The sequence below is a fragment of the Echinops telfairi genome, unplaced genomic scaffold (assembly GCF_000313985.2).
Source record: "Echinops telfairi isolate 266 unplaced genomic scaffold, ASM31398v2 ScPeMD7_7469;HRSCAF=8507_1, whole genome shotgun sequence".
In the NCBI taxonomy this organism is placed as follows: domain Eukaryota; kingdom Metazoa; phylum Chordata; class Mammalia; order Afrosoricida; family Tenrecidae; genus Echinops; species Echinops telfairi.
Window position 1 is genome coordinate 69,466,118 of NW_022111373.1, and position 23,307 is coordinate 69,489,424.

The window sequence follows — 23,307 nt, forward strand, 5'->3', positions numbered from 1 at the left end:
TGGGGGTGCTGGAGGACAGGGGTCAGGGGTGACAGGAGCCCGGAGCCGAGGCCAGGCCCCGGCACTAGACATAGAAGGGCAGAGAAAGAGGTTGGAAGAGAAAAAATAAAATTAAATAAAAAGTGATTAGAGCAGATGCGGGGCCTGTGGATGGCTGTGGCCTTAGCAAACAAGGAATGTGCAAGTCAAGCTTTTAAAATTCAAAGCGAGAGAGAGGGAGCCCGAAGACGGGTCTAAGGCAGTGGTTCTCAAACACTTTGGGCATAGGACCCCTTTACACCAGCCACATCGATGAGGATCCTAGTTATTTCCACTGACAGCATATTTGAAAAATAGAAAAGATACTAATGATGCCCTTTTAAAGAACACAAATAACTCATTACGTGTCAACCTAAATCCATTGATAAAAAGCTATTTTGCCCAACAAAAGAAACGCAATCAGAGGAGTGAGACTGGTTGACACGTGGGCAGATCTCTTTAGTGTGCCATGTAACTATACGGCTGCCGAAGCCTCCTCTTTGCTCCTGCATGCCGTGTGTTTGGGTACCACGCCCTCAAGGAGGTGGACTGACACCACAGCTGCAACCACGTAGCAAAGACTGTGCGGATGGTGTGCGGTCGGGCGGGTTCTGGTTCTGCTGTGCGGAGGGAGCGTTGCTCGGCGTCCCATCCGCGGCAGCTAGCCACCACAGCAGTGCCTGCTCTTGTGTGGTCTCGGGAAATGTTCTCGAGAGAAAAGGCAAGTGACCTTTCAGTGTGCTTGTGAGCCATCGCCCATCTGTCCGCTTGTGGGACTGTGGTGGCTTGCATGTTCCTGGACGCTGCCCGCGATGCCGCTTGACATTTCAAATGTTAGCGGGGTCACCCAGGATGACAGGTTTCAGGAAAGCTTCTTGAGTTAAGGTTAGCCAGTGAAAGCCGAAGGACCACAGAGAATGTTTGGAAGATGAGCCCTCCGGATGGGAAGGCAGGACACAGTAGCCTCAGGGATGGATCATGGTGGACTCATGCGGACCATGGTGAAACAGGCTCCGACGACCAGGCGGTGGCCAGGTGGAGCCAACTCCAAGACAGCGGCAGCAGGATCCGAGTGAAAACGGTTGTGCCTCCAGGGCATCTCTGGTTCCTGAGACCCCTGCTGACTTAGACATACCTCTAGAGAGGGGTAGAAGTTCTGTTTCTGCCTAAGACCATCTGGTTGGAAGGTCCGTGCGCCACTCATTGGGGACAGTATTTTTGAGAAATAGCCTCTATCTGATCTCACTTAAGATCTGTCCTCGCAGAAGAGCTGCTGTGAGCTTTAAGAAGTGAATCAGAACACGCCACTCCCTGAGTTCAAACCTTGCTGTGCCTTCCCAGCACGTGGGGATAACATTCAAATTCTTTACCATTGCTCGCGTCGATGCTCCTTGGGCTTGCAGACTCATTCATTCTCCAAGGTTCCATCAGGAGACAATAATGGTGAGATGAAGCTAGGTTAGGGTTTCAGAGAGTTGGGGTTACCTGGCACATTGCTTCACTAAAGGATTGACCAAAACGACGCCATCACGGTGCCCAGACAACACACGTGCCGTGGACTTGCCACAGGCAGCGTTACCGTCTCTCCTCCAGGCGGTTCGGCAGACTCCCCTCCTGAAGCACAAGCTCCAGCAAGTCTTCGGAGATTTCCCAGAACTCGCCAAGCTCCAGACGACTTTGCTATCTGCCTTCGCGTTCTTCTCTGGGTCCTTTCCCTGCGTGGCATGTCCTGACCTGTCATTTCCTCAGAGAAATCTGCTCTGAGCACCTTTTTACATTTACATCACTTTATCCCAATGCTGCTTCCGATTTCCTTCTTCATACCACTGAACACAATCTGTAATTATGGTGCATGTTACATCTGTTCAGCTCTTTCTTTTCTGCCTGGCCAATGAGTGTGTAAGCTAATGTTTGCTCTGCTCCTTGAATTTGATTGTCTTTCCTACAGGATGTCAATGTTGTTACTGTTGATGTTAGATATCCTTGAGTCAATTCTGACTTATAACGACTCCATGTGACAGAGAAGAACTACCCCACAGGGGTAGTTCCAATTTAGTTATACCTGTCACAGATTTAGTTAGACAATGCCCTTTGTTTAGTTGATGCCTAAGTAGTTCCGATTTTCCCCCACAAAGTCATAGGGTGACCTTGAACTGTCCACCCTAGTTAGCAGTGAAGCACTTAACTGATTGCACCACTAGGGCCCCTTCTTCAACTTCTTGTATGTGCTAAATAGAAACCTACTGCTGAAAAGAATGGCTGGCTGGCTGATCCACGGGTCTATGGATCAATGGCCTGGTATATGGATGGATGGATGGCTGCAGGTCTTGGAATCTCATTCTGAAAGGATGGTTTATTTTACATAAAGCACTTTATAAACTCAGCTAACGTACAACTTGAAATTGTCATACAACCTTCGAGCTGGACTAGGTTTGAAAGATCATGTATTACAATGCCTTCATTCTACAGAGAACAAAATGTAAGCCCAAATAATTAGACACTCTGCTCTTCCAATGAGTGGTAATGGAATTTCCAATACCATGTGTGTGTTAACCACCTGCAAAGATCAGTCATATAGCTGATGCCAATCTGTTAGTTCACTTTCTGTTTGTGGATAGGTCTATTTAGCTTCTGCCTCAATAAATTTTACCAGGATGGGTAGTAGTTTCTAATAACATCCTGATTGAAATAAGAATATAAGATTAACCTATTTGTAGGAGAAAGCAGCAGGTTTATAAATAATTGAGGTTGCTAGTAATAAGGATGCCTATGGCCAAGGCAACTGCGTGCACTCTGTGAATACTGATGGATGCGACTGCTACTGTTATCCTGCTCGGGGCTGCTGTCCTGCTCCTACAGTGGAGAAACCAGTCCCCCTCCACGACTGACTTAACTTCCTAAGATTTTGGAAATCTTTGGAAACTCAAACCACAGAAAGATCAAATTGATATTCAAGTTTCTCTGGAAATGAACAGTTATGTGGCTGTGTTAGTCTGGGTGGACTAGTGAAACAAAATTTATAGACACTGATATGTGTATAATAAAGAGCTTTATATACAAGAGCAATTGAACACTGAGAAAACATCCCCGCTCAGTCCATATCAAGTCCATAAGTCCAATATTAGCCCATATGTCTGATACCAATCTATAAAGTCCTCTTCAGACTCACGAAACACATGCAATGATGCCAAATGCAGGAAGATCACAGGCCAGTGGGTGGGAAGTCTTGTGGATCCAATGGCATTGTAAGCATCTCAGCACTGGCAGGGGTCTCCACATGGTTGCTCCAGCTCAGGGCACTAGTGTCAGCTGCAATGTCTCCCAGGGAGTGAGGGTGTGTCCCACCTCCGATGAGCTATTGATCTACTTAGCGCCTGCAAATTAAGTCATCAAGCTGTGACCTGATTGACAGGCTAAACTCCACTCCTTCACTCTTAACATTCAAATTGACAACAGACTATGTAACTACCACAGTGACAATCAGTCTAATATGGAAGAAAACTTTATGATAAAGTTGGTCTGAGAAACAAGGCTTACAGTGAGCATTCTATGGTGAGCGAGAGATGTCAACTAAGAAAGGGATATTGTCTAACCAAGGTGTAACTAAATCTATGACAGGGGAAAAATGTCCCACCATAATGTTTTACTTTGTATCAATAGTAGTAATACAATAAAAATTGTTTTTATTTTTCTGGCATTTTTCCCTGTATTGGTCAGCACTTTTATAGAGCCGCATCACTATGATAAATAATAATAATCACCAGCCTGGCCCCAAAGCATTGTTAGATTCTAAAATAGCTCCTCAGTATTTAAAGGAAGATTAAATCGAATCAACACTATCACTTTGGCATTCAACCTCATTTCTGGCGGCGACCCTGCTCTTCTTCCAGTCCCTCAGGACAAGAAGCTTGAAGCCCCCACTTAGTCACTCTCCTCCCCCCATGTCTATTACCTATTTCAAAATATCCTGGGCTCACAGTTTCTTCTCCATTTGCTGTTGCTTGCTCTTGACGACATTTGCTGTTGCTTGCTCTTGATGGTCAAACTCACCCAGCATCTCTGGAAAAGAAAGGCCTGGTGATTTGTTTCTGAAAGGATTTCAGTCAAGAAAACATTTTGGAGAAATTCTCTTCTGTAACACATGGGCTAGCCATGAGTTGGAATGGACCTCACTAGAACAGTATTGATATGTTGTGTGAAAGACCATCAAAAACATAAACTAAAATAAGCTTGTCCTGTTGAATTCAGGTTAATTGAAAAATGGGTGCAGCAATATATTGACAGATGTGATGGTTACGGATAAGGTCAACTAGAGACTCCTGGTTAAGAATAGGGGAGGAGTCCAAACTGTAAATCAGGTCACTACCTTTTGTAGAAGAGGGACTGAAGAGAGTGTCATTCTCTTTGTGGTTTGTCTTCTGCTGGGGCTGAATCGCCTTTCTGGTTCCTCAATCTCCTGTTGCATGACCTGCCATCCCAGGAGCTGTCAGTGAACTAGAATGGTCGACTCATTCAGCTGACTTCAGGTTCATATTACCTCTGCATCCACCAGCCTGTGTCCCCACTATCTCTGCGCCATCATCCTGCTTCAGGTTCATTAGCTTCTACGAGTCCGTGGAAACCTGACTTGAACTGGACTGGAATTAACCTATTTCTACAACTGTGTAAGCCGTTTCTTGATATAAATCTCTGTCTATATACAACACATACCATGTCACTTATTTTGCTTCTCTAGAGTGTTCTACCAAACAACAGAATTTCTAGATTTTCAAGCCAGATTCAGAGGAAGATGTGGCTTGCTGATGCTACATGGAAATTTGAATGTAAACAATAGCAGAAGTATGTTTACTTGTATTTTATTGACTATAGAAAGGCATTAGACTGTGTGGAACATAACAAACGATGGGTAACATTGAGAAAAATGGGAATTTCCAAAAACTTCATTGCGCTCATCTAGTATACTTACATGGACCAACAAACAATTGTTTGAATGGAACAAGGGGATATTGCATGATGTAAAACCAGGAATGGTATGCATTCGGATTGTAGCCTTTCACCATACTTATTCAATCTATGTGCTGAGAGAATAATCTGAGAAGCTGGACTGTGTGAAGAGGAAAAGCATTATGATTAGAGGAAGGCTTATTAACGCCCTGCAATATGCAGACGACACAACCTTGCTTGCTGAAAGTGAGGACTATAAGCACTGGCTGATGAAGATCAAGGATTACAGCCTTCACTATGGACTACAACTCAATGTCAAGAAGATCAAAACCTCACAATGGAACCAATAAGTAACATCATATTAAAAGGAGAAAAGACTGAAGTTGTCAAGGATCTCATCTTGCGTGGATCTACAATCAATATTCATGAAAGCAGAAGCCAAGTGATCAAATGATGCATTGCAGTGGACAGAGATGCTGCATAAGGCCTCTTTAATGTGTTGAAAATTAAGGATGTCACTTTGAGACCTAAGGTATAGTTGGCCCAAGCCATGGTGTTTGGACAATGCATAAAGCAGAAAAATGGAGGCACTGGAATTACGGTGTTGATGAAGAATACTGGAAATGCCAGAGGCTCCCCAAAGAGCAAACCGATTTGTCTTGGAAGAAATACAACCAAAATGCTGCTGAGACACGAGGATGGTGAGACTTCATTTCCTTCCTTGGAACAGATCAGGGAAAAGACATGGAAAGGGCCATCCTCTTGGGTACAGTAGAGAATTAGTGCTGAGGGGAAGACCCTGACTGAGATGAGTTGACACAGTGGGTGCAAGACTGGGCTGAAGCAAACAAGAATTGTGAGGGTGATGTGGGCCTGGACCGGATTTTGTTATGGGCTGGAATCTATTCTGCAGGACCCAACACCATCAACAACAACTGATGAAGTTATATGGAGAAAAGTCAAATATAATCATATATAAAGAAAACTAAACTCACTGCCATCAAGTCCATGCTGACAAATAGCAGCCCTTTAGGACTGGGTAGAACTGCCCCCATGAGTTTCCAAGAATGTGACTCTTTATGGGAGTAGAAAGCCCTGCCTTTCTCCCTAAAAGCAGCTGGTCGTTTAGAACTGCTAACCTTGTGGTTAACGGCCCAATCCATAACCCCTAGGCCATTAGAACTCCATAATCTTATAAAAGAATGATGCTTGAACAAACAAACACAAAACCATCCATTACCATTGACTTGATTCTGACTCATATCTACTCTCTAACACAGAGAAATGCTACATAGGGTTTCTGGGGCTATAAATATTTTATGGGAACATAAAGCATAATCCGAGCAGCTGGTGGGTTTGAACTGCCAAGAGGGATAAAATGGTTTGGAAAACTACAGTGAAAATAGGGATATAACTTGAACAACATAAGCAATGTCACCAAATTGTATATGTAGACGTTATGAGATGATGTCTGTTTTGTTATGTATATTTTCACCTTTAAAAAAGTATAGATCCTATATTGGTACTCAGATATTTGTTTATTTAGGTATTTTTAATTTAACAACTCTTGAAAAATCTATAGGGTGGAAAGCATGACTACTGAACCTTTGAAGCCCATTTTCAGTCAAGATCTCTGGGCAGCATTTTCTGACTGGTTTACCCTGCTTTTTTTTTTTTTTTTAACCCTTAAGAGTTCATATTTCTGTTGTCAAAGGCACCATTCAAAACAATATATTTCATCTTGCCAAGCCAAAATATCTTCACTTCTGAGATGAAAGCCATAAGAGTAGCAGTGCCAGGGAACTGACATGCATCAGTACTACCTTAGCTCCAAGCCTCCCCAATTGTGAACACTTAATAAAGTGTAGCTATTGTTATGGTTGTGTTTCTTCTTGCTGTCTCATGCTATCTAGCATAGTGCTGTGTAAACTTAATAAATATCCTATATTTAATTAAATTGTCTTTACTGATTACTGTATTTCAACTATTGGAGATTAATGACTCATAATTAATATATATAGTACGTGGTAACAATGTCAACAACTCATTCGCTCGTGGAATGGATGTCTCTTAGGTACTCTTTGGCCAATGTTTCACAGCATACATTTGTTGATGTTCAACTGTTCTCTGGCAATCTTAAGCCCTTAAAGGACATTAACTGGGACCATACCTCAAACTGCCACTGCCTAATGAGTCGGGGGGAGGGAGGGAGATTGATTCTGCTCAGTATCTGGAAATTAAACCTCAAAACTAAGCCCTCTGACATCAATTATATTTCAACTCATAGTGAACCTGAATAGGGTTTCTGAGGCTTCTTTTTCTCCCAAAGAGTCTCTGATGGGTTTGAACCACTGGCCTTATGGTTATCAGTCCAACGATGACACAACAGCGCCACCATGGCTCCTATCCAGAAAGCAGTGGGTGGTCTATGGGAGAAGATGTAGTAGTTGGCTTCAGTAAACATTTACAGCTTGGGAAACGCGATGGGGAAGTTCTACTCTGTCTTGTTGGGTCCCATTGGACTTGGTTTTGAACAACAGGCGTTTAATATACTGAACTGCACAACGCTCACCTTGAGCTTTCCTAAGACTGATGTTCCACATTCTTTCCCTTTCACTTCCATCGTCATCACAGAGTTCCAGTGTGGCTAGTTTTATGGCAAATCGGTTCTTGCGATGCGCATGTTGAGAAGAACAGTAAGTTACTAGAAGCTTGTAAAACTAGAATTTTCTGTTCTCCACAGAATTAGATAGTAGAGAAGAGTGTGTTAAATACTTGCTCTCTTTAGTTGAGACCTTCAATGAATACATATTACAGTTAAAGGAATCCACGGTAGGGGTGAGTCTCTATTTACCTCTCTCTTTGTTCCATTCATGGCACCACATCCCAGGGAGCCCTGGTGGCGAAGTGGTTTCGTACGGGGCCCCTAATCTCAAGGTCAGCAGTCGAAACCACTACCCAGCTCCTACGGAGAAAGATGGAATTTTCTACTCCTGTTAAGAGTTAGTCTTGGAAACTCTCACAGGAAGTCCCTCGGCTACCTTATAGGGTTGCTATGGCATAAAATCAAAGTCTCCAAAACAAGGTGGGTGGGGGTGGGGTGGGGGGGTATGGGGGGGTAAGTTTTCTGAAAAAGTTAAAGCTGCCTGGTAGTTAATCAACTAGTGATCAAAAACAAAACTCTGGCAGAAGCACATGTCAAAACCTTCCACAAAGTAAATAAGCACTGGGAAAGGGAAGAGGATGGGCATAACTAGTTTAAAATCTAACCCTTCGACCTATTTTAGAGTTCTAGTTTTTAATAGAGTTTTTCTCTAATCATTTTGTTGCTGCTAGCTAGTTTGACACTTTGTGTTGTGTGTTTTCTGGTACATGAAATCCAGAATGGGTGAATCTAGAGACAGAGAGAGAAACTGGATTAAGGGTTGCTCTGGGATGCATCTGGGGAGACAGCGGTAAATGGGGAGCTAATAACAAGGAGCACAAGAAAAAAATGTTCTAAAATTGATTGTGGTGGTCATTGTACAACACTTCTTGATATGATGGAATGATGGAATAGTGTATTTGGATTTTGTCCCCATGAAACTTTCTCTAAAATTAAAAGAAGCAAAATGTTGGTCTTAGGTAGGGGGAGCAGGGGGAGAAAAGGGGAACCGATTGCGAGGATCGACGTTTAACACCCCTCCCCGCACCAAGGGAGATGAACAACAGAAATGTGGGTGAAGGGACACAGCGAAAGACAGTGTAAGATATGAGAGCAATAATAATTTATAATTTATCAAGGGTTCATACTTACTTCTGGATATAAAGCTCGTTCTTAGACGTATATGATTATCTCTGGATAATCAGTCTAACACAGTGGATATTGGAACTGAATTTACGATAGAGAAGAATCATTCATTTACAGGTCAAAGGAACTCTTTTGCCCCAGAGCATCACGATGGATGGTTGTCCAAAACCAGACCTACTGTGGTAGGTTGATTCCAACTCTTTTCAGCTCAGTAGGACAGAGTCACGCTGCCACGTAGGCTTCCTGGGCTGTAAATGTTCACAGAAGCAGGCTGGCACAGTTTCTCCTGTGAAGCAGCTGGTGGATTTGAACCATCAACCCTTCCATTGGCAGCCGTACACTTTAACCACGGTGCTGCCAGGGTACCTTTGTGTGGTCACAGTGGTGCTGTAATGAATGAGAGGGGCTAAAACACATCCATTTAGCTTTTTCACTCTTTTTCCCTTAGGCGGAACTATTCCAATGTAATTACTAACGCAGCATATTTGTATCTATTTTTGAAGCTGAAAAGCATGCCGGCCTTTCCTGTGTTACAGCCTCAGTGGATGACATACAATTTGAAGAGGTTGCCAGGTACGTGGCCCTGCTTCATTGCGTCTTTCTCCGGGGTCTCTTGGCTCATTGGGACATGTAGCTGTGGCCCCCAAGCTTATCCATTTCATGTTAGTGATTTTATTTAAAATAAATAAACTTTGACCCAACATGAGTCAGTGAAAAATAATCATAGGGATTATTTTCAGTAAGCATCAAAGGTGGCAACAGCCCCGATCTTGGTGAGAAGCAGCTCTCAACATTACATCCATGTTAGAGCAGCCCTTCTAGATGCTGGTTCTAATGGTTCCTTCCTCCATCAGAGCCATGGACGATCACAAGTATCTCCATGATGGCGGATTTCCTCATGAGGTTGCTGGGTAACCACTAATTTCTCGGAGCAGATGGCAAATTGGGAAAAAATGTGTTCTATGTGGGAGTGCATAGATGCATGAACACATCCTTTTGTAGGAAATTGCAAGATACATTTGAAACATACATCAAATAAAGGGAATCGTACAATGTATCCAGAAGCATCCATTGCCCAACTACAACAGGAATGCATTCAAGGACATCCTGTCTCAGCACTCTCCCTCCTCACACCTCCACACCTCTGGGTTCTTTCTAAGCCAGCCCCAGGCATCGCCTGTAAAGATGCTGCACACATTTCTAAAGGATGCACGCTGCTTGAAAAGCACAGGGACTTTGTCACCATAGTATTCTCGGAAACCCTGATACAACACCTGTGCGTTGTTTGCCTTTGCTCAATTCCAAAGGCTGGCTTCTTGAAGGAAGCCCCAATCCACTGGGGTTTGTTTGCTTGTCTCTCAGATCTCTTTTGATTGATAATTTTCCCTTTCTTCTCTTTGGCATCTACTTAATAAAAGGAAACAAACCATGTTTTTTGAACTCTAGAACTTAACACATTTTAATATTTGCATTATTGTAATCTTATTTAACATGCTCACCTTTCCCCAGTATCTCCTGTGAAAGGATGGGTCAACCTAGCTTGATATTTTGGCAAAAGTACATTCTATTCAGGACATGTAATATCCAATGACCATTGCTTGGAACTGTTATTTCCTTGGGTATTTATTAAGTTGCTCTGTGTTGATTTGCTCCTTCCCTCTTCAATCATGATCTGAAGGACTTTTATACGATAGACTATCTCTCATCGATGAGCTTGTTGCGCTGGGCTAAAGTGTGCCCAAGAAAGCCCAAGGTAGGCTTCGTTCTTTCCTCGTTTTAAAATATCAGTATGAACCATGCAAATGAAAGTAGTTGGTGGGCTTCATTTCACTGAAGTTGATATTGTTCCTGAGGCTCAAATAACGCCATCTTGGGCAGTAAAACTGCATGTTTCTGACCCAAGTTAGCCACGTTTCATAAGCCCCTTTCTTGTGGGGGCTGCAGGCTCCTTACAACACGTCTTTGTACAAACCTACCGTCAGTGGTTTCTAGTTTGTCTTTCCACAGTGAATTGGATGCAAGTCTCCGGAGCAAATCAGTGTGTCATTTGTGTGTGTGTGTGTGTGTGTGTGTGTGTGAATGTGTCATTTCTGTGTGTGTCAGTGTGTTGTTTGCGTGCCTGTGTACCAGTATTTCATTTGTGTGTTTCAGTGTTTCATTTGTGTGTGTATCAGTTTCAATTGTGTGCGTATGTCAGTGTTTCATTTGTGTGCTTGTGTCAGTGTTTCGTGTGTGTGTGTGTGTGTGTGTGTGTGTGTGTGTGATTCCCGTCCCCACAGGGTTGCACCGCTTGTTCCACTTCCTCCCCCGTGCTTGCTGTTTCCAGTCCTCTTTCAAAACCCTTCTCGCCTTTGCCCTTGGGCAAACACTGCCCTTGTCATCTCAAACGGTTAGTTATTCTGAGGTGTGCAGACCTCGCTGGTGTTGTTGTCCACCCTCCGTCTACCCAGAGACCTATGGAGTGGCTGACAATTGCGCCACCAGGATGAGGTCGGTTCCATTAATCTCCAGGAGACCAATAAGCTTGGTCCTTTTCTTTTCCTTTTTTAATGATTTCAAGTTTTCTTCCACGTTTTCCCCATTCAATCCAGGACCTTCTAACGAGATCCCTGTCCGAGTGGTCAGCAGTACTAAGAGTCATGGAGACCGAAGTGCACATTGTTCACTCATCAGTCCATGTGCCAAATTGTTTCCATGAGTTTTCAATTTCCTTCTTGCATCTTTGTTCCTGATGGGGAGAGACCCAATGTTGAAGCGTAGAAGGCTGTTCACAAAATTTTAAGACCTCATTTGTTACTCGCCAACATAGAATGTAGAAAATTGTCTTTGGGGACTACATTATGCCACTTGACCTTGGTTTCCCCTGGGACTATGGTCCAGGACTCCCAAGCCAAGCAACTAATTCCCTCAAGGTATTTTCTTATAGATAAAATATTTTCAAACATTTGTCTCCTGTTTTACTTTCCTATATTTGTGGGCATATTGAGAGCATACACTATGTTGGAAGGTGCCATTGAGGTGGCTCCTGCTCATAGCAACTCGGTTTACAACAGGGAAAAAGCGCGCTCAGTTGGTGCCATCCTTACAATTGCTCCGATGTTTGAGACCGTGCTACAGGCACTGTTTGTGGATTCCATTTTGTGAGTCAGTCCATCTTGTTTGGGCATACTTCATTTTCTCTGCTCCTTTACCTTACCAAGCACGATGTCCTCTTGGTCTCTCTTGATAACAAGTCCACAGTATGTGAGGCGAAGTCTCGCCTGCGCTGTCTCAAAGGAGCACTGTGGATGCACTTCTTCCAAGTGAGATCGGTGTGGTCTTTTGGCGGGCCACGTACTTTAGATATTCTTTGCCAGCAACATAATACAAATGCATTGATTCTTCTTCGGTTTTCCTTCTTCAATATCTACCTTTCACGTGGATATGAGGCCGTGGAAAATACCAAGGCCTGAGTCAAGTGCACCTTAATCGACAAAGTAACACCATTGCTTTTCCACACTGTAAAGTAGTAAGACTTGTGCAGCAGATGTACCCAGGGTAATGTGTCCTTTGATCTCTTGACTACTGTTTCCAAGAGCATTGATTGTGTGTCCAAGCAAGACAAAATCCTCAGCAACTTCAATCTTTTCTCTGTTTGTCCTGATGTTACAATTTGCTACAATCCTTGAAATTCATTCGTAAATGCTTCAAGCCCTGCTCACTTTAGCAAGCAAAATGGTGCTAGCTACACATTGCAAGTTGCTGATTAGCCTTCTTACAATCCTGGTGTCACATTCTTCTTCATATAAGCCAGCCCCTCGGGTTATTTGCTCAGCACAGAGGTCGAATATTTATGGTGAGAGGTTATAACCCGACACACACCTGTCTTGATTCTAAGTCATGTAATTATGGTGAGAGGATACAACCCTGAGGCTCACCCGTCTTAATTTTAAACCGCACAGCTTTCCCTGTGCTGCTCGAATGACTGCCTCATGATCCAGGCAAAAATTCGGGTGAGAGGTACTCAAGGTCATATTTTGGTTCTCGTGGACCTGTTTTAGTTTTCTTCAGCTTCGACTTGTACTTGCATATGAACAACTAATGGCCTTTCCCACAGTCAGCTCCTGGTTTGGTTTTAGCTGCTGATATTGAACTTCTCCATCATCTCTTCCCGCTGATGTAGTCAACTTGATTTCTGTGTATTCCATCTGGAGAAGTTCACATATCTAGTCACCTTTTGTGTTGTTGAAAAATCATATTTGTGATGAAGAAGTCATTGGCCTGGGAAAATTCTGCCCTGCTATCTCCAGCTTCATCTCTATCACCAAGGCCATAGTTTCTACTTTGCTTCCAACTTTAGCAGTCCAATTACCAATAATTACCAATGCATCTTGATGGCATGTGGCATATTTAGATAAATATAAATATACAAACATCCTCTGTCAAATATATACATACATATATATATTATAATCATTTGTGGCTGTCTTCCCATGTTCCTTCCCATGCCACCTTTGCTTACACGTGCAGTGTGCATCCACTCACTGCTTGCTATGAGATCGCGTGTATAATAGCACTCGCCTCTGGAGTTTTAACTCTTCTGCTCTTCTTGGTGCCTTTGCCGTCATCGTTTTTTTATATATTCCTTCCCCTTCTCCCAAGAAAATGTGTGTCTGCCTCCTAGGGAGACATTTATCCTTCCTCACCTTCTCACATCTGGTAGTCATGAAACAATAACCATATGGCTGTTTGCCTTTGCTTTATATACGTGGTGAATTACATTGGTTTGTTTTCTTATATTGAACCATCTTGGCATATCTTGTATGAATCCCCCTTGGTCACAATATATTGGTTTTTGTGATATGCTGTTGAATTCTATTAGCTATGTTGCTGGGGAGTTTTATTTTTCTTTTTGCTTGTGAGTGTCTATGTGTAGGAGGGATATTGGTCTGTAAATTTCTTTTTCAGTGCTGTCTTTGCTGGAGTTATTTCATCTCTTACATGGGACCTCTACCAAGAGGCAAACATTGAAAAGTGGCGTACAGAAAGCTACTATGTTACCTGCCACATCAGATGCCTTTCTTTTGGAGATTCACAAACATCTATTGCTTATACATAAAGTAATACTGTAGGCTTTATAGGGTGTATGGATGAATGTGGTACTATTTCTGAGGGTAATGTTCACTTGGGCTGGTGAGAATCACAGGCACATGAGCTGATCAGAATAGCACATGATGGAATGTATGCATGCCTAACGTGAAATATAAACTCCTTTTAATGAGCTAGTTGAAACACAGGACCTCTTTAAACTGTAGAAAAGCCAGAAAGTTACTTTGAGGACTAAGGTGCCCTGGCCTGAGCCACGGCCAATATGCATGTAAAAATTGGACACTGAATAAGGAATACCAAAGAAGAACCCATGCATTTCAATTATGATGCTGGAGAAGAATATTGAAAGTACCATGGTCTCCCCAAAGGAATAAGTATGTCTTGGAAGAAGTACAACCAGAATGCTCCTCGGGCCCAGGATAAGGAGACTTCACCTCACACACATTGGGCATGTTCTGAGGAGAGACCAGTCCCTGGAGAAAGACAGCTGCTTGGTAAAGTGCAGGGGCAGAGAAAGCGAGGCAGGCCCTCAGCAGGATCGACGGACACAGTGGCTGCAACAGTGCGTGAGAACGGTGCAGGTCCAGGCAGGGTTTTATTCTGTTGGACATATGGTTGCTATACATCGGAAACGACGTCATGGCACTTACCAACAACACGTAACAGTAATGTATGGATTATAAAAGGATACATCCCGTCCCCAGAAATTTGAACATGAAAGAGAAGAGGAAAATCTTGAGATATTCATACAATAGATTTGAAAGCAGTATTTTTACAGTGTGATATGGAGTCATCTAATGGAAAAAATTAAAGGTAGAAAAAAGAAAAGCGCTATCAAAGCACTCCGGTAATGGAGAGGGGAAGGGGATGGGATCAAGGATGTCAGTGAGAAAACGGGTTAGGTCAGGTGGCCTTTTCCCATCCGAAACAGAAAAATGAAGAGAAGAACAATAAATAGCTCAACTTTTAAGTTAAGGGAGAAAAACAATGCTGTCCCTTATTGGGGGTGGGGGTGGGGCGGGCGGGGATCTCTCGCCCTTTGTTTGAGATGAAGGGATCAGAGATGGATGAGCAGAGCAGAAGCAACTCTGGACCACGAGCAGAGTCCCGCCGACATGGAGTAAATGGATCATCTAGCTACATCAGGGCTGCTCAGATCGTGGGAGGCTGATCCCTTTGCTTGCTTATTTTGTTATTCTGTTATTTACTACTTTAACAAAATTTTTAGTACAATTATCAAGTGATGAATGTGGTCATCTGTTTGAATTATCCTTAAGGAAATACTGCTTTTCAGTCAAGGTATCTATTGAAGATTTGGAAGTCAGGTTGCACTCTGACCTTTTCTTTTAATAGAGATAGTGAACTAATGTTTAACACCGTTAGCTCTGTAGTTGACAATAGTCAGAATCTGTTTCTTGGTGTTATCGCCTTCTTTTACTATGAATGTGCATTTTCAGTACATGAACATGATAAGCTGGAATTGCTCTCTGGCACATGCAGTCAAATACATCTTGATGACTGAACTGGCATTCGCTAGAATGAACGAGATCCTCTTTGTGCTTTTTTCCACTAGAGTTGGACAAGTTATAACCATCAAAGCAAAAGTTACTAGAGCATTCAGCACAAGCATGGAGGTAAGAGGAACCCTTCATTACGTCAACCTCTTCCTTTGAAATCACCAGATGCTCCGCGGGAGAAAGACGAGGCTTCCTAGCCCACAAGATGGCAGACCTAGCAACCGACTGGGGCAGGGCTGTCCTGTTGGAATGGACTGGATGGCAGTGAGGTTTCTCTGTTTTTTTCTATTATTAGTAGTATTTATTTCTTAATGACAACTGGAAGAGGAGTGGACCTGGAATAATATTTGGAATACATGAATTTAAAATGTCACATGGTGCTCACATAAGTTAAAAAAGCTGGTGTTTCTCAGCCAACCCTAGTTCTAAAATGTACAAAGAAGAAAAACTGCCATGAGGGAGAGGTCAAACCAACATCTACTCTTCATCTTATGATTTTTTTCTCCAGTACCCCACTCCTAAGGGACCATACTATGTTAGTCTGGGTACTGTAGAGAACCAAATTCACAGAAACTCACGTATAAGAGAGAGTTTTATATAAAGGTTAAGTGCGCATCAAGAAAACATCCCAACCCAGTGCTGCCTAAGCCCACAAGTCCAACATTAACCCATTAACCCATATGTCCAACACCAATTCACAAAGTCCTCCTCATCTCATAAAAAATACCCAATGATGCCGGCTGCAGGAAGAAAGCCAAATCAGTGTATGTGTAAACATCTCAGCACTGGCAGGGTCTCCACACGGCTGCTCCAGCACCCAGAGCTGCATCAGAGTAGGTCCATGTGGTTTCTCCTCAGGGATGTCTTTCAGGAAGTGAGCCTTGCCAGCTGAAGCAGGGAACTGGTTAAGGCAGCTGCACCCTGGTCCAACCATCAGAAAGCAAGAGACCTGACAACTAGAAAGGTGAGGCTTACCGAGCCATTCATCTCTCCTCCCTTCAGTTAATCCCACATGTGTTTATTGGCCAGGTTGGCACACTAAACTAACTACCTCACATCTCAGTACTGTCTAGTGAACACACAGCAAGTACACATTCAAGGAATCTTTGCAAGGTATGGTGTTGTGGCTTCATGTTTCTCAATTATTCTAACACAACAGCAACCAAGAAAAAGTACCCCTCTGGCTCTCAATGTTCCCCAAGTCCTGACGTTCCAAGGGAAACCAGTCCCAACGGTTAACTAGTTTTTGTAAGTAATTGATTTTCTGAAGGTCAGTTTTTATTATTTTTCTTCTGCATCCAATTGGCATTCTTTTATTTATTTATGTATTTTGACATTCTTTTCTTTACTGTAGTTATGATTACAACATTCTCGGGGGCTTTGGGAGCTTCTCTCCAAGTTAACTTAATAGGAAGAGAGTTGCTGGATCTTGTATTGCGATTTCTGAATTGTGGTAAAATTCTTCAGTAGAGGTCCCTGGGTGGGGCAAACAGTTGGCCCTTGACTACCAAGCTATAAGCCAAAGGCTGGGCTTTCAAATACATTCAGTGGCAGTGGAGAACAGAGGTGACCCATCACAACTAAATCAACCTAATGGAGCAGTTCAACCCTTAACACAGGAGGCTCTCAGAAACTGGAATCTGCTTCATAGCAGATAATAAAAATCAAGGGTATGTGATGAAAGTTTTACCAAATGATAAGAGGCATATAGTTTATGGAGATGCAATAAGAGTTCATTACATACTGTTGCTGAGATATAATCTGTGTCACTAAAATCCATCCATTCTAAGTAAAAATAAACATTTTCATGAGTTTTGATGTTATACAGTTGTACATCCAACATTTTCATAATCATAAAAAAGTTCCCTCACACCCATTTCTAAACCCATCAACTTCCTCAGGTGCAACCATTGTCTACATTTAATCTCACATTTTTATCTTGCCTTTTATAGAATTTCATATAAATGGAATAATACAGTATATGTTGTCTTTTGTCTTAGTTCTTGCATTTAGTTTACTGTTTTTGATTTTTGCTATTCTTCTTTTTGTTTGTGGTTTAATTGACTTTCTTTTTCTGATATTCTAGGGTGAAAGCTTAGGGAAATTGAGTGAGGGGTCTCGCAAAAAAATAATAATAATTAAAAAAAAGCTTAGGGAAATTACTTGAAATTTTTCTTATTTTCAAATATGAATATTTAAAGTCATAAATTTCTTTAAAGCATTTTATTGCCTGCATCCCCAAATTTTTATATGCTTTATTTTCATTTTCACTCAATTAAGAATATTTTCTCGTTTCCCTTGTGAATTCTTTCTTGAGCTGTGGTTACCTAGATATAAATAATTTAATTTCCAAATATTTGATGAATTTCCAGGAGACTTTCTCTTATTGATTTCTAGTTCAATTACTTTGTAGTCAGAAACATAATTTGTATGGTTTCAGTTCTTTTAAATTTATTGACACTTGTTTTATGGCTCAGAATATAGACTAACTTGATGAATGTTCCAGATATACTTGAAAATAATGTATTTTGTGTTTTTTTGTGGATACATATAAAATAGCTCAAGGCAATTCTGTGTGCATATGAGCTTGGTTATAAAGCTCATAGACTAAAGGATCAAAAAGTTATGATGCATGTCTCTAATGAACGATAGGGAATTAATATTTTGTAGTACAAATGGCCCATCACTGGACTGTCAGTTTGTAGTGAGTTGCATGTTGCTGTGTTTCAGGAAGCTATGCCCCTAGTATTTCAAATACCAGGAGGATAACCCATAGTGAACAGTTTTCAGTGGAGCTTTTAGACAAAGGACAGGTTAGGAAAAAAGAATAGGCAATCCATTCTGAGAAATTAGCCACCAAATATCTTATAAGTAGCAGCAGAACTTTGTTGGATATAGTCCCAGAAGAATCACTCAGGTTGGAAGGCACTCAAAAACACAATGCGAAAGAGCTGCCTCCTCAGAGCCACCTCAATGATTTAGATGGAGGGAAGTTGTTGGAGCTTTATTTGCCACACAAAACAGAAGAAACAGCTGCAAACATCTATTCATAAACATCTATTAAAACATCTGTAAATATACATGGTATGAAACCAGGAAAATTAGAAGTAATCAAAAATGAAATAGAATGCACAAAGATTGATATCCTAGGCATTAGTGAGTTTAAGTGGACTAGTTTTGGCTCTTTTGACTCACACAATCTTGTTGTTTACTGTGCCTGAAATGGTAAATAAAAAAGGAATGGTGTCCCACTCATTGTCAAAAAGAACATTTCAAGATCTATCTTCAACAACAATGCTGTCTGTGATAAGATAGTATCAATACACCTACAAGTAAGTCCAGATAATACAAATAGTATTAAATTTACACCCCCACCAATAAAACCAATGATGAAGAAACTGAAGAATATTACCAACTTCTTCCATCTGAAGTTGATCAAGCATTAAATCAAGATGCATTCATAATTACTGGCAACTGAAATGAAAAATTGGAGATAAAGAGGAAAGAATAGTGGTCATAAATTACAGCCTTGGTGATGGAGATGAATGAAGTTGGTGATGGTATGATAGAATTTTGCAAGACCAACAACTGCTTCATTGAAAATTCCTTTTATCTAATAGAGAAAATGCTAAAGTAAAAGAGCTGAATGGAAAATTTCAAAAGGTAGAGCAGAGTATTGTAATGAAATGTACAAAGAGCTGGAGTTAGAAAATCAAAAGAGAAGAACATGTCCAACATATCTTAAGCTGAAAGAAATGAAGGAAAAAAAATGTAAGTCTCAAGTTGCAATATTGAAGGATTCTATGGTCAAATTATTGAATTATGCAGGAAGATGGAATGAATACATAGAACCAATTACCCAAATGAAGCATCTAGTGTCCAACAATGTCAAGAGGCAGTGTATGATCAAGAACCAAGGATACTGAGAGAAGTACAAGCTTCATTGAAGGCATTATTAAAAAACAAGGGTCCAGAAATTGAAATGTTTCCAAACGCTGGTACAGCATTAGAAGCACTCACTAGTTTATACCAAGAAATTTGGAAGATTTCTATCTTTCCAAGTTCCAAAGAAAGGCACTCCAAATAATGTGAGAATTATGGAACAATATCATCAATACTGAATGTAAGTAACAAAATGTTGCTGGAGTTACTTAAAAATTGGTAGCACTGATACATTGACAGAGCGCTGCCAGAAATTCAAGCTGGATTCCGAAGACTACATGGCATGAAGGTCTTCATTGCTGATGTCAGAAGGGTCTCGGCTGAAAGCACAGAATCCCAGAAAAATGTTTACTTGTGCTACATTGACCTTAAAGAGGCCTTAAACTGTGTAGATCACAATAAGCCGTGGAGAGTGTTTGAGTAGAATGGGGATTCCAGAACACTTCATTGTGCTAATGGGGAAATTGTACAAGGACCAAGAGGCATCCCTTTGAACAGAACAAAGGAATGTTGTGTGATTTAAAATCAGAAAAGGTAGGTATCCAGGTTGTATCCTTTCACCATATTTTTTTCTATCTGCAGGCTGAGCAAATCCCAAGAAACTGAAGCATGGTCTCAGGCTTGGAAGAGGGCCTATAACAACCTTTAATATGTAGGCGGACAAGCTTGCTTGCTGAAAGTGAGGAGAATTTGAATTATTTGCTGAAGAAGATGAAAGACTATAGTCTTCAATATGAATTACAACTTAATGTAAATTTGAATTCTTTGCTGAAGAAGATGAAAGACTATAGTCTTCAATATGAATTACAACTTAATGTAAAGAAAAATGTCCTCACAATTGGACTAATAGGTAGCATCATGATAAAGAGCGAGAAAAATTGAAGTTGTCAAGCAGTTCATCTTTTTTGTATCCACAATCAATACTCAGCAGTCAAGTAATCAAATTACATTGGGTAAACATACTACACAAGACTCTTTAAGTGTTGAAGAACAGGATAACATTTGGGGGACTAAATTGCCCCTAACCCAAGTCAGGTTATAGTTTCAATCACCTCATATATATGTGGGAGTTGGACGATGAATAAGGATGAGCATAGAAAAGGTGATGCATTTGAATTATGGTGTTGGTCAAGAAGATTGAAAATATTGTGGGCTTCCAAAATAGCAAACAAATGTGTCTTGGAATAAGTACTCCAGAATGCTTTTTAGAAATGAGGCTGTTGAAACTCCTTCTCAAGCTTTTTGGACATTTCATCAGGAAAGAGCAGTCCCTGGACTTCATGCTCAGTGAAGTAGAAGGGCCACACACACAAGAACGAGGAAGACCCTAAAAGAGATGGATGGACACAGCGGCTGTGGCAATGGGCTCAGACATAACGAGAACTGTGAGGGGGCCCAGCAGCAAGCGGTGTTTCTTCTTGTTGGACAGAGGTCTTGATGAGTCAGAAGTGATGCAGTGGCACTAACAACATTCTACATAGTATTTTCTACTAATGGAATTAGAACATGCTCATTACATAATGCCACAATTTAAAAATTCAGAATATAAAAGTGTAAATATAGTGTTGTTAGGTCTTATTGAGTTGATGTCAACCTATAGTGACCCAGGTGACAGAAAACTTCCACATACAGTTCACAGTTTCCTTGCCTGCGATCTTTATGGAAGCAGACCCCCAGGTCATTAGACACGGATCGAAGTACTGGGTGGACTTGGTCCATCACCTTCTCGGTTAGTAGTGGAGCACATAACCATTGGTGTCACCTGGTTCCTTGATTAGAAATGGCAATCCTGAAACTGTTTGTTTATGCACACACACACACACACACACACAAGGGTAGGTAAAAAAGGTATTTTGAAAAATCATAGAAAACCTCTCTAAACAAAAATAGCAGACTGTGAAGCTCGTGTTTCTCGGTCTAACCTCCATTTAGGGATAAACACTGCTGACAGTGGCATTTCCTCTCGTCTCAAGACGTCTTCAGTGCGCACCAAGTCACAACAGGGGCATCATCTGGGGACTCTAATTGTGTTCCTCTGAACATGTTTTGAATTTGGGGAACAAAATCACGGAAGAAGGTGCAAGACCAGGGTTGTAAGATGAATAGGGAACCTCTCCCAACAAAACTCTTAGAGGACGGCTCTTGCCATTTGGGAAAATGACCTGGTGCATTGTGATGCAAAAAAAAACATCCTCCACACAACTTCCCTGGCCTTTTTATCATCAACGCCATTTACATTTTCTTAAACCAACTTCATTATAAGCCCCAGTGATTGTTCTGGGTCCTCCAATAAAATCCATCAAGTTTATGCCTTTAGAATAATTTTTAAAAAAACAAAAATCAGTTACTATAACCTTATGAGCTGATCTCTCTGCCTTGAGTTTAACTGGTCCAGTCGATGCCCCTCAGAAGTCACTGTGTTGATTTGACCTTTTTGTTTTTGAAGAGACTCTAATGAGGCTATAACCGTGCATGCAGCCATCCACCTGTGGCAGAGACATCTGTGTGTGTGTGTGTGTGTGTGTGTGTGTGTGTGTGTGTGTGTGTGACTGGGCTGTAAAAGTTCATGGGAAAATTACGTAATTCAATTGAGTTACATAATTATATATAGAGAGATGCTATCAGGAGAGACCAGTCCCTAGAAAAGGACATCATCGTGCTTGGTAAAGCAGAGAGACAGCATACAAAAAAGAAAAGAAGACCCTCAGCAGGAGGGACTGACACAGCAGCTTCAACAACAGGTTCAAACCTAACAGCAATGGTGGGAATGCCCTAGGACTGGTGGGGTTTCATTTGTTGTACGTAAAGTTGCTGTGCACTGGAATAGATGTGGCAGACCACAACAACAACAATGACAACACCATATTCGCTGGACACAGAGACTTCAGCATTAGTGAGGGTGATACAGGACAGAGCAATGCTTCCTTCTGTTGGACGCAGTGTGGGAGGAGTTGGAATTGACTGAATGACACCTTGCAATAATATGTATAAAATAATAATATGTAGATATTATTTTAGAAAGATGAATTAATTTAGTTAGTCCTTATAATTATTAGTAACTAAACCTCAATGTTTACCTAATAATGGTGATCTCTGGCTGGTGGGATGACTACTGAATAGTTTGATGCCATTTTTATCATTTGACTATTTGTATAATCCCCAAAACAAGCTCACTGACATCTATTTATGTATAGGCAATTTCAAATTTGTATAGTAAGTACATTTTCTTTAGTCAGAAAAATAGTGATTTGTTCAATTTTATAGAACACCATTGAAAGGAAAGTCTTCCTTTAAAAATGCTCTTTTCACCTTTTAAATTGAAAGAGCGAGAAAGGAAATAACTGAACTTTGGCTGCTGCAATCTGACTTGTTATCGGGTGGACTGGAAGTTTATTTACTTGTTTTGGTTTTGGTTTTAGATCAGTATCAAGGTCACGGTGCAGGACATGCTCACTGGTGTTGAGAAACTTGTCAGTGCAGCTTTCTCTACGTTTGTGGCCAAACCAGTTGGAAACGAAAAGGTAAGTATCCCTGTGAAGAGACTTGTAGCATGGCATCCAGCCCATACAGTTGTGTGAGAATTATTCTGGGAAAATGGCATTTCCTCTTCTACAAGACGTGCCTTCCTGAGAATGATTAATTATCAACAGTGGTTTTCTTGAAAGGTAACATTCTGTGGTAACATTGCAATATGATGAGTTATGTAATGTAGCCAGTTGTGAAAGAGAAGGGAACGTGTTTTAAAGGACTTGAAGGTCATATCAGGTTCTCAAAAATATTGCTTACTGGTTTATTTCTCTTTTTTGTGACTATCTACTTAAAACCGAGCTTTAAAAAAAAAAAAAAGCCAGAACAAATTCTCAAGCACTTGTATGCTATGGCCCAATCTTTTTTTTTTAATGGTGAAGGAAAAATGTCAGCGTTACTGAGTTACTGAAGTTTGAAAATAAGCTTCAAGGTATATTAGATAAAAAATATCCTTAAATGAAATACAAGGCCTCTCCCCCA

General features: G+C 41.2%; 1 protein-coding gene across 1 annotated transcript in view; it reads left to right on the forward strand.

The window, feature by feature from the left end:
• ACOT12 (acyl-CoA thioesterase 12) overlaps positions 1-23,307 on the forward strand; it is an 84,520-nt gene that overhangs the window by 7,484 nt on the left and 53,729 nt on the right. The window contains exons 2-5 of the mRNA XM_045285204.1: positions 4,611-4,682; positions 9,256-9,325; positions 15,414-15,474; positions 22,719-22,820. Coding sequence (XP_045141139.1) covers positions 4,611-4,682; positions 9,256-9,325; positions 15,414-15,474; positions 22,719-22,820 — 305 coding nt within the window. The remainder of the gene's footprint in view (positions 1-4,610; positions 4,683-9,255; positions 9,326-15,413; positions 15,475-22,718; positions 22,821-23,307) is intronic.